Source organism: Mytilus edulis, chromosome 2 (genome assembly GCF_963676685.1).
Source record: "Mytilus edulis chromosome 2, xbMytEdul2.2, whole genome shotgun sequence".
Classification (NCBI taxonomy): Eukaryota; Metazoa; Mollusca; class Bivalvia; order Mytilida; family Mytilidae; genus Mytilus; species Mytilus edulis.
The window spans coordinates 20,949,909-20,966,852 of NC_092345.1; the positions used below are offsets into that span (position 1 = coordinate 20,949,909).

At 32.7% G+C, this 16,944-nt stretch overlaps 1 protein-coding gene across 1 annotated transcript; it reads left to right on the forward strand.

Moving 5' to 3' along the window:
• The first annotated feature begins 15,028 nt into the window (after nucleotides 1-15,028).
• On the forward strand, nucleotides 15,029-16,675 carry LOC139511686 (neurogenic differentiation factor 2-like). The gene has a single exon (XM_071298703.1). The coding sequence runs from the start codon at nucleotides 15,269-15,271 to the stop codon at nucleotides 15,971-15,973; it is 705 nt and encodes a 234-aa protein (XP_071154804.1). The 5' UTR covers nucleotides 15,029-15,268; the 3' UTR covers nucleotides 15,974-16,675.
• Nucleotides 16,676-16,944: the final 269 nt, after the last annotated feature.

Genomic DNA, 16,944 nt, shown 5'->3' on the forward strand with positions numbered 1-16,944 from the left:
CTAGCTTAATTTTAGGTTGCATAAAATTCCATCATATTGACAACAATGTGTAAATAAAACAAACAGACTGAAAGGGTAAACATGTCAAAATTAGGGTAGAAATTACTGCCCCTATAAATTATGTTTGGGTTTGTACTGTTCAGTTCTTTGTCTTTCTATGTAGGAGTATTGGGGATTTACATCGTTTTCACGTCGTCTTTCTATTTTTACCCAATGGCGTTGTAAGGTTATCTCGACTAGCCTGTTTAGCCAGTTTTGAATATCTCTTTGGTATATTCAGACTCTTTTTTAACTATCCAATCATAAGAACGGTTAGACGAAAATTCGCTTTCTATTTGATTACGGAAAGAATAAGATATCAATAGAGATGTCATGCAATTGTGTTGAATACTATTGGGACATTTACATTTCAATATTATAATGCTTCAAAACTATTTTGTGCTTTGAATGCTTTTATGCTGTTATGACAAAATGGTATCATTTCTAATTCCTCCAATATTTATTTTTCTTTGTAAACAATACACGGACAAAACATTGTTTCAGAGAGAAAAATACCATCACTTTCAATTAAAACGAAAAACAGTCAGGTTGTTACAAATAGGGAGAGACAAAAAAAATCAAATAGGAAAGCTCATTTCAATTCTCTTAAATATTCTATGAAGCATGAAACCATTAGGATGCTTGATTTTCATTAAAAAAAATACGTTCAATTCCTAATTGATTGACGTGTTTATTTAATGTAAGCTAGCATACCATCGCAGTTTCATATCTTCGTAGTTTCGTACAAAACTATGCTACTGGGCTGGTATTTAAGTAAATAAACTCATCATAGATACCAGGAATAAATTTTGTATATACGCAAGACGCGCGTTTCGTCTACAAAAGACTCATCAGTGACGCTCGAATCCAAAAAAGTTAAAAAGTAATGACTGGTATAAAGTTCGGAAGTTATTGATCAATTGTATAACTAGTGTGTTGCCTGACAGTATTCAGATGTAGCGACACATAGGGTGCACTTATGTCATCATGTGACGTCGCCCGCGCCACACTTTGTTTATCTGCAACTCCTTGAAACCCGATTGCAAAGATTTGTCTGCAGGATATGACGTTGTGCACCTGTTATCATTAAAAAAAATTATCAGCAAGATTTTCTGGGTGTCCTATACCAAAACATTGTCGGGTCGTTAGTTTTATTGTTTGGATTCTTATACAAATACCACTTATGAGGGTTTTTTTTATATCTTGCAAAGCAGTATGGGTTTTGATCATTGTAAAAGGATGTTTGCTGACTTTAAACAGGGCCGTAACTAGCCTCTTTTAATAGTGAGACGAACTATATTTGCCGAGCTGAGCGAGGCGAAAACTTTTGGGCGAGGGGTCTGGGGGCCGCTTTAGGCCCCAGAAGCTCTGAAAAAAAATAACGCAAAATCTTGAATTCTGAGCGTTTCCTAGACTCTCTCTTGCATTGAAACGGCTTAATTAAATTTTAGATATTTTTTTCGACAATCAGGTCCCAAAGCAAAAACAAAGATTCATTGTTATTTAAGACTTTTAGGTATGAGAGATAACATTAAAAGACCGATATGTAGGATAAAGCAAAAATCATAATTCTCATAATTATTAATACCGTATCTATCTGTCTGTTCTTGTCTTGTATTGTGATTAGACTTTGGTGATTTTTTTATGACTAGATTTAAATAAAGTGACATTGCAGTATTATACTTTAAGTACTAGTACTGCTTAAGTCCACAATAGGGGCCATCTTCACCTTATTTTACGATCTTTTACGGTATTAGTGATTCTTTAAAAGTATTGTTGAAGACCGTCCAGCAACTATCAAGATGAAGAGCAGGAACACAAACTTTGACAAATGATCATTTGTATTTTTTCTATGCATTGACTTTGTGTGCGATTATGTCCCCATACTCCTTTATTATCTGTTAAAGGGTCTCAACACGACTTAATGCAAGTTTATCCTTTCAATATAAAAGGTCATATATGGCAATATCTTGTTTTTTTCTTCAAATTATTTGATACCGGGAAATATGTGACCTTACTTTAATTCAAACCTTGTCTGCTATCTAGTTTTATTTACAATAACTGTTTTGTATTCTTTGATATCAATTTCAATTATCCATGCAGAAAGGACATTTTTATTGTGTCCACTGAGTGGTATCGCATGTTCTTAGAATATATTTCTCGCATAATTACACCTTATGTAAGAATCCTGGAATTTGATAGGTTGATAGCTAGTGTATTTTTCACCAATTTACTGTTATCAAATGAATATCGTTCATTTTTTAACGCCGCCGGGGTATTTGCCAAAAGGATATGCCTCTTTTACCCTCTCTGCCGTGGTATTTGCCAAAAAATACTCTATCCGACTGGACGCTTGTAATGTCACGATCATCAATGCGTTTTTGAACATAATCATTCGGTGTAATTAAACAGATATAGCATGTTCTTGAGGGGTATTTGCGAAAAATACCAGTCATGAGAATGAATTTCCCTCGCCTTACGGCTCGCGAAATTTCCCATTCTCTCGACTGGTATTTTTCGCAAATACCCCTCCTTAACATGATATATCTGTTTACAATTCTGGACATTGGTGGACATGCAACATTGCAAAACCACGTTTACAAATGAAAATCAGCACTCAGACTATACTGTAAACCAACTTATTTTCGCGGATACTTTATTTCGCGTTTATACCCAGCTAGTCAACTTCGCGGCGATTTAATTTCGCGATTTTCTTATTTACCTAATGTGGTTTGATAGGGAAAGATACAAGTTATTCCTTTTTTGCGACGATTTAATTTCGCGTTATTTTTCTACTCGCGAAAGTCGCGAAAATAAATCGCTCGCAAAATTTAGTTGGTTTACAGTAGTCATAAAGTAGGACAATAAATGAACAAAAGACAAACCCGGAACACAGAAGTACAGACAGTAGATCATCAACTCTGAAAACTAAAAGGAAAATAGAAACATGGATAACGAAAAACATCATGGGGATAAACCAGAGAGTGAAAAGAACTTGCTTCTTGCAAGACACTTTCCGTGAAAACAATTTGATATGAAAACAACCTTTTGTTTTTATGTCACCCTGACGGAGGTCGGGTGACATATTGTTATTGTTCGATTCTTTTTCTTTTCCTTATTATTATTTCACACTTTTTTGTCCAGACTATTTCTCGGAATTGAATGGAACAATAATGATGGAACTTTACCATAATGTTAAGCCCAATGTGCAGATGTGCAATCGGGGGTTGACATTTCCAGGATGGCTGCCATTGCCATGGAAACAGCAAAAATATGAAAACTTTCCTGGAACATTCCAGAACATTAGTGTTAAATTAATTCTACGGCCATTAAATGTTATATGATGGTATAATATTATGGGGAGCACAATATAAAGCAGCAGTATGACTTTGGAATTTTCAAATGTTGCCATGGAAACTGTTCAAAAATAGCAAAATTTTGAAAATTCTTCAAAAATGTATGAAACGTTACAAAGTAGCAACATTCCAGCAGCACCTGCATACGGGGTATATATCTCCCAATTGATACGATATTCCCGTGCTTGCATTTCCTATCATGATTTTCTTGATAGAGGTTTGCTGCTCACAAGGAAGCTATTAAACCAAGAGTTCCAAATAGTGAAGTTGAAATCATCCCTTCGTAAATTTTACCGACGCCATCACGAGTTGGTTGACCGTTATGGAATAACCGTTTCACAAATGATATCGGATATGTTCCTTACGTCGTAACTACAATCCCCTTCCCTTTCATGAATATGACCTACCGAATTAGACTATTTACCGGATTTGTAATCACATAAGCGACACGACGGGTGCCACGTGTGGAGCAGGATCTGCTTACCCTTCCGGAGCACCTGAGATCACCCCTAGTTTTTGGTGGGGTTCGTGTTGTTTATTCTTTAGTTTTCTATGTTGTGTCGTGTGTACTATTGTTTTTCTGTTTGTCTTTTTCATTTTTAGCCATGGAGTTGTCAGTTTGTTTTAGATTTATGAGTTTGACTGTCCCTTTGGTATCTCTCGTCCCTCTTTTACAGAAATGTTAACTTCTAAATCTAGATGCGGCATTCAACTTTGGAATTTCCAAAATGGCTGCCGTTACCATGGCTGCTGTTTAGTGGCAATTAGTGGACCAGGGTGACATCCGCTATTGCTTGCAATGGCAATTCTAGATGTTTTTGTTTTTGTTGTTTTTTTGTTGTTTTTTTTTAAATTTTTTACATGAGGCATTTGCCTCATTTGCCTCAATGTAGTTACGGCCCTCGGCTTATAGTTGTTTTCTAGTTGAAAGTTGTCCTATATGCAGTCATACTATCTCTCTTATTCTTATTAGTTATCCAAGGTACCAGGATTTTAATTTAATACACCAGACGCGCGTTTCGTCTATACAAGACTCATCAGTGACTGTCAAATCAAAATAGTTATAAAGCCAAACGAGTACAAAGTTGAAGAGCAACGAGGCCCAAAAATTCCAAAAATGATGGCGTTTTTTTTCTAAATATTGATTGTGCATCGATGTTTAGTCTTGAATCATAATTCTTAAGAATAATCATAAATGTATTATTTAACCAAAGTTTTGAAGCAATGGTTCCTTAACAAGAGTTTAACACAAAAAAATATATAATTTCTCTTCTGTTCGAATGTATTTCTTTTTGTAACGATGACAGTCATGTTTAATTCCTCAATTTATGTTACCAAATTAATCTTTGCTTTCTTCAAAAACATTTACCTCAAGAAATATTGGAATTATAGATGATATACCTAGTTACTCTATTACCCCAGTCACTAACATACCCCATGCAGCAATGGATCGGTACTTATGCTAAAATTTTCGACTCGACCAAACTCTCCATCTGTTCCCTTTGACAGCTAAAATTTGTTTCCAATGACACCCTGACTCATTTTATGTTCATTTTATTTTATCAAATTTCGTTTTCTCGATGTTGAGACTCAAAACATTAAGTATCAATCAATCAATCAATCATTTAAATACCTGAGAGTACCATCCTTATCAACGTTGATTTAATTATATTAATTTATCTAGAGAACAATACAATTAGAGTTTTAACAGTAGTAAATCTATCGCATATCAAATTATCTTTTAACAACTTATAAATCAATCGATATCTTAATCAAATTTCAATTTTATACTTTTATTTATTCAGTTTGAAAATCAAACGACCGTAGAATTCAAAACTAAACAATTTGAGTAAATACTCCAAATATGAATTATGTTTGCTTAAATACAAAAGACTGACACTACTGAAGTTATTTACAACGTATTTGTCAAAAGCCAACGTATTCCTCGCCAAAACTGGAGAGCATCAAAAAGTCAGCTAATTTAGGGAAACAAAGGATAAAAGTGCAGTTTTATGCATGTACTTCGTTTTATATTAAATTCTTTTGTGAAGTTCGGTGATAAATCTTGCATCATTTGTAAACCAACATTAAATAAAACAGTTCAACTGCACTTTTTGAAATGTGCTCCTTATAACAGAACGCTGCAGTGTGTAAGGTAATGGTGCACTCTCTAATTATCTTTACAAATAAATAAAAGCGAGTTTTAAAGCCAATCAATTTCAATTATAATGGTGACTGGTATTGCTAATTTGAAGAACGTTCATTACACATTATTCAAGCTATAGGTTAAAAAAATCATACAACTAATAAAAAGCAAAATACTTGTAGTGGGTTTTTTTCAGTTTGATTCCCTTAATAATTTAGATTGTGCGTTATATTTTCTTTGTGTACAAATCATCTCCATCATCAAGTCCTATTACTTAGCAACCAGTAAACAATAAAGTCAACATGTCTGTACTTGCAGAAAATGAACTTAGGGCCTAGTATTATAAACTCCACAAACAAATATAATTAAATATAGACAATCAACTATCCCCATAATTATTAAATCGGTTGTCAATTTAATTTAACAATTTTTATCATTTATAAATAAAAAAGGATAATACAGAATAAATGTATCATATTTGGCAATTATATCGGTTGTCAAGCTTCATTTTCTAATTGCACTTCACTGGCATATATTCTGTATTTTCCCCTGGAGATAGCATGTCAATCTTAAAATAAGGTCTTTCCGATTTAAACGACTCGTCATACATAAAGCATGACAAAAAAATCCAGTGAATATTGGTAAACTACGCATACCTCTAAATGAATTATTAAATAAAAGAATCGTCCTAATATGCCAAATACAGCATTACTAATGGAATTCAAAAGATTAACTCATATTTTCCATACGGTAATACAGCTGTTTGGCCCAGTTTATAAGTTTTTCAATACCAGATGTGTCTACTTCCTGTTTCATACGAACTGGCAATACGGACCAGCCATATTGCCTGATTTAATTATTTAATAAATGTCATAAAAGTTGTTGAATGTGTATTGGTCTTGTATTGGTTCTCGGTCAGCTGTATTGACCATCGGACCTTCTGTACTATGACCCTCTGGACCACCAATACATCAGACCTTGAAACAATACATTCAGTAAGTTATTAATACAATTATACAAACCAATGCCTGTTAGTTTGTCATCGAGTTTAAATATCTCTTTAGTATTTTCTTCCATTCTTTAAATATTTTAAATGAATAAGTTTAATATGTATTAATAGAATGAATTAATGTAGTTTTTTTAATTTATCAAATGTAGATGATAAAGACAGACAATTCAACTCTAACAATTCTTTTTTTTTTATCTAAGTTATCCAGAAATTAACTGATATTGAAGTATTCAAGAATATCCTTATAAAACAAAAATATAGCCAATGGTATCAATTTTTTTAGGTAAAATGGTATTTAAAATATTGAAAACAACACGTTATTAATTTCTTGCGTCCGAAGCGCTTTTCTGGATTTACCTTCATCAGGAATATATTTAAAGTAGGCGAATTTCGTTCAGATGTTATCATCTTTCTTCAATATATATATATATATATATAACCGCTATTGGATAACTACTGCATGAATGATACAAAATCGCAGATGCAGTCTCATATTATCCTCTAGTTACACTTTCCCATCATAATCAAGTCTACATAACTGTATTGTGTTACAGCATGTTGTTGAACAACTGTTCCAGATAAGGAAGGAGTTGGGCCCAAACAGACCCGTAGAACATTGTTTCAACCTTTTGTGTCTTTTTAATAATCCTGGTACCTTTGATGACTATTTTCAAGCAGGTATCCAGAGGGTCGAAGGTTTTCGTTGTCTGTCTCGTTGGCCGAAGGAAAAAGGCTAAAAATAAAATAGCAAAAATACCAAACTACAAGGTAAACTTCAAAACATAAAGTATTTAGACAATTAACGAAATTACAATCTCAAACACATCAAACGAATGGAAAACAACCGTCATATTCCTTACTTTGTACCGGAAGTTCCTCATGTAGAAAATTATGGATTTAAACCTGATTTTAAAGCTAGTTAAACCTCTCAATTGTATGACAATCGCATGAAATTCCATTCCATTCACAACAATGTATGAACAAAAAAATAAAATAGGTAAAATGTCAAAAATAGGGGCACAACTATCAAAATTGTGTTATTATCTCAATCTGTAATGAAATAAACAAATATATATCAACGACGAAACAAATAGCATTTAGACAAAGCACGTACGCCATAAAGGAAAGACTAGAATACAAAACATAACCGTGGAACAATAAAACAAGGTCGGGATGTTGAAGTCGACATTCGTTTTTGAATCACTTGTGTTTTTATTCTTTTTTCGTTCTTTATAATGGATAAAAAAAAATGTGACTACATTAGATCCCTTTATATTTTCCACATTTTCAAATTTGAAAAATTGAATGTATGGTTGAGATATCAAAAAACATGTTTAACCTCGCCACAATTTTGCGCTTGTCCCAAGTCAGGACCTTCTGGCAGTTGCTTGATAAATATTTTGATATGAGCGTCACTGTTGAGTCTTATTTAGACGAAACGTGCGTCTGGCGTACAAAATTATAACCCTGGTACCTTTGATAACTATTTACACCACTCGGTCGATGCCACTGCTGGTGAAAGTTTCGTCCCCGAGGGTAACACCAGCCCAGTAGTCAGCGATTTGGTGTTGACATGAATATCAATTATGTGGTCATTTTTATAAATTGCCTGTTTACAAAACTTTGAATTTTTCGAAAAATTAAGGATTTTCTTATCCCAAGAAAAGATAACCTTAGCCGTATTTGGCACAACTTTTTGGAATTTGGGATCCTCAATGCTCTTCAACAGGTTGATAAATACTTTGATATGGGCGTCACTGATGAGTCTCATGTAGACGAAACGCGCGTCTGGCGTACTAAATTATAATGTTGGTACCTTTGATAACAAATTAGTATGGTATGATTTTTCATTTTAGTTTCTTGTGTATAATTCGGAGTTTAGTATGACGTCCATTATCACTGAACTAGTATGCATATTTGTTTAGAGGCTAGCTGAATGACGCCTCCAGGTGAGGGAGTTTCTCGCTACATTGAAGACCCATTGGTGGCCTTTGGCTGTTGTCTGCTCTGTGGTCGGGTTGTTGTCGCTTTGACACATTCCTCATTTCCATTCTCAATTGTATTTGTCTTTCTCTGACGGTTAGGTTAATACCGGTTTGCACTTCAAGTAGTTTGTGTTTTTAAGTATATATGTCAACATTTTCTTTTAAAGACAGTAATATTACTGACATACTTAACATTATTTCCTTTTTGGTTTTTTTCATAATCGCGTCTTGTCAACGCCACTTGCTATTTGCAAATCAAGCTCCGTCAATTTCATTAGCATAAAAGATAAAAATCGCGGGGACAATGACATGTTTGTTTTACATATTCATATTAGAAAGTGCAGATATAATCAAGGATTAAACACCTTTTAACTATAATATTATAAAATATGAAAGATCTTTATTTTTTGATAACACAACTTACGAATATGGAGGTCACACATCAGAAGAAGATACTATCAATATCTGAAAGGTATTTAATTTTATCGAAATGTTAACTTTCACCGCATAGATGTCTTATAAGATAGGCAAAATTAAGCATAGTTAAATAGAGTTTTACTGTGCGTATTGCTTTGTGTTTCTTTATTCTTCATTGGCTAGAGGTATAGGGGGGAGGATTGAGACCTCACAAAAAATGTTTAATTCCGCCGCAATTTTCACAGAATTAGTGCACAATTTTATTTAGGAGCCAGCTGAGGCCCACCTCAAGGTGTGGGATTTTATCGCTGCGTTGAAGACTCATTGGTAGCCTTATAGTTGTTAAATTCTGTGTTATTTTGGTCTCTTGTGGAGAGTTGTCTTATTGGCAATCACACCACATCTTTTTGTTTTATAATCGGCTTTTGTTTGCTCTTTGTTCGGGTTGTTTCTTTGACATATTCTCAATTTCCATTCTCTATTTTATTTGATATGCCACTGAAAATCGGGACATGTACAGTTATCAGTTGCATTTTACTGTATAACTGCTTTGTATAAATAAGGATTAACAAAAGTACCAAACTTTAATGCTTACTCAATAAGAGTGAAGTCCATGAATCTAGAGAAAATCAAACGTCAGACTATACCAACCAACGAAACAAATGGAAAACAACTGCCATATTCCTGACTGGTTACAGGGGTTAAACCTGGTTTTGTAGCTAAACAAACCTTCCACTTGAATGACAGGTGTTTATAGCTCTGTTATATTAACCAAATAGGGCCAGATACCAAAACAGACATAATTATTTTTGTATAATGAAACAATAACTATGTCATAATAAATTACGAGTTGTTAGAAGGAGCTGTACATAATACATGGAAATCCGCGTACGCTTATATGCTTACGACAGTGTGATTTTTGTTCACACTTAATCGGTTCCCTTTTTTACATTAAATGTTGACCAATTCCCATGCACCCAGTTTACAACTTGTGTCAAAACTGATATTTTGTAATCCTTCTTATTTTTTAAATAAGTCTCATTTTTATATTTTTTACAGTTGAAATTGGTATAGAAACTGAATATCTAAAATTTAACCGTCTCTTTTTAGTTTGCTTTTGTTATTTTTTGTTCTTTTGTAATTCAAGATAACAATTGTAACTAAGATTGTGAATTAAACTCTCCCGTGGGTCTCTTATAACTCTATTAGTGTTGGTCTTACAAAATGTGTAATTAAAGTACTATCTTGTGATAATATATTTTAGTCATAATGTAAAAATGTTAAAGTTTTTTGTTCCAATATATTGTAATTGTCCTTTTTTATAAATACGTCCATTACTTTTGGAAATACTTTTCAGCATCAAAAAATTATAACTGTGCTTTCAAACTGGTATATAAATTCGAATTAATATTTGAGTGAAATTCAGAGAGAAAATAGTACATATATGAGAACTTTTTATGAATTTAATATTTGAATTTTAAAGGGATTTCTACACAAGGGTGTTTTGATATTTCATTACATATATTTTCGAAATCCCGCCAGCATGGTAGATGATTTAAAGGATTAATTCAAACATTTTTCTTTGAAATCGTTAATTTACGTTTTTTTCTAATTTTGTTGACGGAGTCGTTTGACATGTTTTATCAATGACCGTCAAAAGCGACATCTTCCCACCATAAATTAATGTCCATCTCACCTGGTGTAACGCTTCCTTAACAGGTTTACATGCATTTTTATATATTAATTATGCCTTAACAGCATGCATACGTTCAAATAAACAGTTTGGCCAAAGTGGCATGGATAATATCCACATGCTGGTAAATCCTTTTTACCGTAAACAATCAACACCACCCGCCAATTTGATTTGGAACGTTGGTCTTTCTTGTCACTATAGAAAAATAGATGAAGAAAGTTAAATTTTAAAATAATTGTATCTTCTTGTAAAGAAAATATCTTTGAAAAAAGACAAGTTCAAAAAGCATGAACTTGTATAATATTATCATAACGCATGTCCCAAAAGCTCATTAAAACTGGAATTATTAAAGGTCAGCTGAAAGAAAATCACCACGGGATCAAGGACTTTGATATTCTATTCGTTTATATCCTTTAACAAAGAATGGATAACCCTTTACGCTAAATAATTTACCTTGAAATTTTCGCTTTTTCATTATGAAATCAGAAGACTGTCTTTTTTACATCTTTTATTGAAGATACCGCTCTTCTATGCGCTTACGTACACAATTTATTATTCAATATTATTTTAAATCATTCCAGTATTTTGAAGCTGGAGTTCTGTTAATAATGATGTATTGCAGTATTTTAAAAGGAGTAAATTTTATGTTTAAAATTATAACAATGTGTTAAAAAAAAGGGTGGGAACGAACCTTGTGTCAAAGAGACAACAACCCGACCAAAGAGATGAGACTAAGGCCATCAATGGGTCTTCAACGCAGCGAGCAAAGCCCGCATCCAGTAGCTCAAATAAAATGTTTAATTTCAAGGTAATTCCTTAAAATGTTTAAAGTTTGCCTTAAAAGGGTGTGCATGGACTGCTTTTGAATGGTATAACTAATTTTCCAAAACTGCTTAGGATGACTCTGTCCTATTAAATATGTTTAAGTCAGTCACACTCCTCATGTCTCCTGTCCAAGTCAGGTACCTGTTATTCAGCGGTTTTTGACAGTCATATTTGTTTTTCGGTTGTTGTATTTAGAAAAAGACAAGGTCGTTCGTTTTCTCTTTTGAATGGTTTTCATGTTGGCATACCGGAGCCTTTTATAGCTTCGTATACGGCATTTGATCATTGTTGAAGACATATTATAGTTGACACCTTTAACCTGTTGTATATGATGGAAAGTTGTCTCATTTGCAATTATATCACATCTCCTTAGTAATATGTAGTAGGTATCTTTTTTCTTACATTTGTCTTGTTTTTGTTTATGTTTAATCTGCGTCTTCTTCTATTTAGGGTTTAAGTTGATTTTGTCGATGACACAAATCGCCATTCCCAAAAAAATAATCGAACATGACAATATTTACAAACTATTGTTGATCATAAACTCCGTATTAGCGATGGTAAAATTATTTTTGAGAGATAGTCTTAGATAGAGTTTAAGCGTTGTCTTTTTGTACTGAAATCTTTTCAGTTATACAAATGCAATTATAAACCAATTTTGACTACCAGTAAATGCACAAAAATACTTTATCTGGTTATTACATAGGGCTTATCATATTATTACAATGAATCTTGTAGTTAATCGCTCATCCGTAACCCTTTAAGTACATGTTATTGGTGTTAGTCAAAACAAATTAAATTTATTCGTTCATTCATAATTCATATTTTGATATCTCCATTTCATTCAACTAGCGAAACATTATAAAATTCAAACATAAAATATCATTTCAAATTGACCCTTTAACTTTTTTTAATATGTAAGGCATTTATTCAGGACAGGCGTAGCGTTTGTGGTGAAAAAAGAAAAAAAAAGTTTCATTGTAAATCGGAGTGAGATCTCTAATCGTTATGAAATGGAATATTGGGAAGTTTAATGAAAAATGATATCCTAAGTTTTATTTAAAGGTCTGTTTAAAAGAAAATACAACCTTTTATCTCGTTTTACATGGAAAATTATTCGGCGGTTGACATTCGAATTTTATTGGTCGCGTGTCTAACGGTATGCCGTTCTAAATGTCTCGGATTTCAAATTGAAATGGCCTTTTATGCAATCATTTAGGAGTTAATTTGGATAGAAGAGGTTTCAATTGATGCATCCGGTCTACAGATAACCACAAGAAAAGTCGATATCTTAATAAAAGGATGAAGTATTTTAACACAAGTCATATTATCGTCTTTATATCAGTTTACGTATTTTCATTTAAATTAGCTAAACCGCGTTCAATAAGTATACGATATAATTTGAAATATCGGTAAAAGTGAAGCAATATTTCATATATTTTTAGAAATGGTAGAATGGTAACTTTCAATAAACAAATGATGGATATTGTACTAGTTTCTTCAATATGAGGCAGTTTGTTGGAAACTTTTTCCAAAATTACTCATAGGAAACTAACAAACCGTAAGAACTTATGAATATGACAAGACCCTCTCAAAACTTATGTTGGTTTTTTTTTTAGATCATTCTAATGTAAAGTACCTTTGTTGTTGATGTTTCATTTTGTACATTTGTGAAAAATGTCTTGCAGTTTGTTAAAATTTAGCGAGACATCTTTTCGGAGTTTTCTGTTTTAATCTTATGAAATATATTTCACTAGTTAAAAATTAAATTAAAATTATCATTGATTTTTCTCTTCTTTTTTTAGTCATTTCAAATTAATTTGAAAATTATCATACAGAAAAGTAGTTTGTGTGGTATCTTAGGGAACAATCATTTGACTTCAAGTTGAAAGGGTTAAAAAGGGGGGTCTGAATCTGATAATTTTTTTAGCTCAGGTCCTCAGAAACAAATTTATTTAGTTTTTCGATGCTATCAATTAAATTATTTTATTTATTGTTTAACACTATAACGTATGGAGAAAATCTGCTTGGCCAGAATATTTATTTTCCTCAAAGTGGGGTTAAAACATTTTTTTGGAAAAAAAATAACACCCTCCCCCCCCCCTTTTTTCCACCCCACATCCCTTTTGATGTTAAATGGTTGTTCCCTTAGTGTCTGATATTTATAACTTTTCGTGTCCCTTTACACATTGACAATCAGGTAAATGGTTTAGTTTCGTTACTAGCTTTAACCCACCACAATCCATTGGCGGGGATCCACCGGATGAGGAACATGCTAAATTATCCATATGAATTAATTGTCCCGGAGACTGTTTATTCCTCGTCAGTAATCCGTCGTTGTTTTACAACATCTTGGAATAAAGTGCATTTGTTATTAATTTTCCTTTCCTGCTAATGCACTTTAAAATTCCTATCACGAACGTAATTTTACGACTTTCGTTTTTATAAAACGCTTAACATCTGAACGTCTGACGTAATAAAAATACAGTTTTGTGATAATATTATCCGTATTCGGTTCTTGTGTAGCAATACTTAAGCCTGTTATTTGCATGTGTGGTCTTTTTGTGAGGATTTCTGTCCAAAAAAATATTGACTATAAAAATTGAAAATTAATGGAAACATTAACCAACTTTAGGACTATTAGACTATAAGTACTTTTGTTTGTTTGCCAATAGTCAGAAAGCCCCCTCTACCCCTTTAATTTTGTTTAGTTTGTTCCTCTGCCACTGTTGTTCATAAATGATTTTGTATATTTCAATCCCAATGCCCTTCATTACATGTCTTTTATGAATATGGACATATTTAACTGGTGTCATGATACTGAGTTATTTTTACCTTTAAATTTTGTTTTAATGTTAAATCGTTGTAACATTTCATGAAGAATTATATTTTCTTTGTTTTCTTAAATATTTGTTTTAATAATTCCTATTTTTCGCTGTTTAATGTTAATTATTATAAAACATTCAGACTCTAGAATATTATACAATGCTTAGGGGTGACATAAAGTAAAATACGATTAGGGCACTGCGTGTTTGGTACTAATCAAAGCATCGGGATTTTCTCTAAAAAACAGAATATATCGTTTTGAAGATATGATCCCTAATTTTGAAGTCATGGTTAAGGGGTTAAAAAGATAATAGTTAATAAAATGGCTCTTTATTTTAATTTTATAGAAAAATACTATACAGTTTGCAACAGACGTTTACGTAAAAAAAATACTGGATTAATTTTAAACTATTTACATAAACTCTGTTTCGAGATATTTTTAACACAGGTAACATAAATTAATTCGGTTTACCGCAAGCTCCACCCTACGTCTACCTGGCACACGTACAGATGTCACGCCTTGTCCTACCTGATTTATAACATCTTTCCAAAAATGGCAATCAATGTCTCGCGCCTGTCACGTGTCGCAGGTAAACCACGCCTTTTAACACGCGAACTGTCAAAAAGTGTAAGATTTTTAACTTTTTAAAGGATTCTGAGCCAATAATAATGAGTATACCTGACACCTTGTTTGTATCTGTATTTTACCTGACTCTTTGAAATAAAATTTGACTGATATATAAAAAGCCGTTCGTGTATTTCCGATCTAACGGAACACTTTGATCGAAAGTCAAACGTCAATATTTTACAACCTGTTGCATCTAAAATACACGTAAGCAACATCCGCAGCCATATTTATGTATCATATGATGACAAATATGAAAGTTGTTATGGAAAATTTCTGAATATTGTGACAGCTTAAAGAATTTTAAACTTTTAATATTAATATTTGTTTCAAAGTTTCGCGACTTTCAAATGATGATGGAACGAGCAGCACACGAAACATGTGAAACTATTGGACAGATATACGACACTTCGGCAATAACTTATGTTTCACCACAATCTACGTCTCCCCCTGTAATTGGGGGAATGATTTACCCCGAATACGCAACTTCCGAATGGCATCAGGTTGATCCAAATCGTCAGTCTGAGGTAGTGCAATATCAGCCATATATGGGATATCATCCTAATAGTGCTATAAATCAACCAGAACTTATTACAAATGGAACTTATTGGCAAGGAGAATTTAATGGACATGGAACATTAGCTAACTACACTTATCATTCAAACGAAAGACTGCATTCTCCCTCAGATTACAGTAATGACAGCAATCAAGGAAGTCCAACTGGAAAGAGTGGAAAAGCGAAAAGGCGACGTGTTCAGACACATTCTCAAAGAAAAGCAGCAAACATTCGAGAAAGGCGCCGAATGTTCCATCTAAACGAAGCATTTGATGAGCTCCGAAAACGTTTACCGGCATTCAATTATGAGAAAAGACTTTCCCGGATTGAGACACTGCGTCTTGCAATGACATATATATCTTTTATGAAAGACATTTCTGATGGAAACGACCCGGATGACGTTAAACTTTTGAAATATCAAACTGCAATGGATGAAACATTATTTAGGAGTATGCAAGAACAAATTAATGATACAGACGAAAGCCATTCACCGTTGTAATTGTGCACGTGCATTCCATGGCATCTAGTGACGTTCCGGGTGAACTTTTGCGCGTAATATTATATATTGATGACAAATATTTGACCGGGTAACTTTTATTTTTATTTATTATGACTAGTCAATACATTTCATGTGTTCATTATTTTATTTATGAGAAAGCATTTAAGGATTATTTCCTTTTTTTTTCATACTGTCAGTAGGGGCATATAAAGGTTTCAGATTTGCGTAAGTAAAAGGGTTTTAAAAGTTTGGCTTTTGATTTTACTTGCATGTCTTTAAAACCACAACATCGCATAATTCTCTTGATAAGAATTTTCATACATATATAATTCAAAGAGCAGGCATTTACTTCACAACATCTTATGTAGTATAGCTTCGTTATCTTACCAACTCGTTTGACCATCACTCTACTATATTTTGTCTAATTGCAATTTTTCCCATGGCAGTTATACCTACCTGTTTAATATGTCTAAAATACCTTAATTCGTATTTTTTATCACAGCAAGTAACTTTAATCCATTTCATAAATGAATACCGCTTACTGATATAACGGAAGTCCTCTTGATTTATTGATGTATTTTTCTATTGACATTTAATATAATAACTGCATAATAATACAAAGTTATTTGTATAACTATTATATTTGTTCTATGTATTAAAATGTGTTCATATTTACAGTTTATTAAAATGTTGCATTTTTGATTATATTGTTTATTTTATTACAAATCGCCTTAGCATAAAGTGTTATTTCACGCTATTTTGTTCATGGTCCGATTATTTCATGACCGTAGGATTCCGAATAGTTTTATATGCAGGAAATGAAATTATAGCTTTCATTGCACACCTATATTCGGTTTTTTTTATTGTGTAAAGCTTTTGACCAGTGCTTTAAATTTTATAAATAAAAACGTATTTGAAAATCTATTAGAACAACATATTAACATGAATTTCACGCTGAACACGTGCAGAAA

Bases quoted from the DNA above. Each gene is read 5' to 3' on its own strand.
- LOC139511686 (XM_071298703.1), top strand. From the start codon at position 15,269: ATGATGATGGAACGAGCAGCACACGAAACATGTGAAACTATTGGACAG.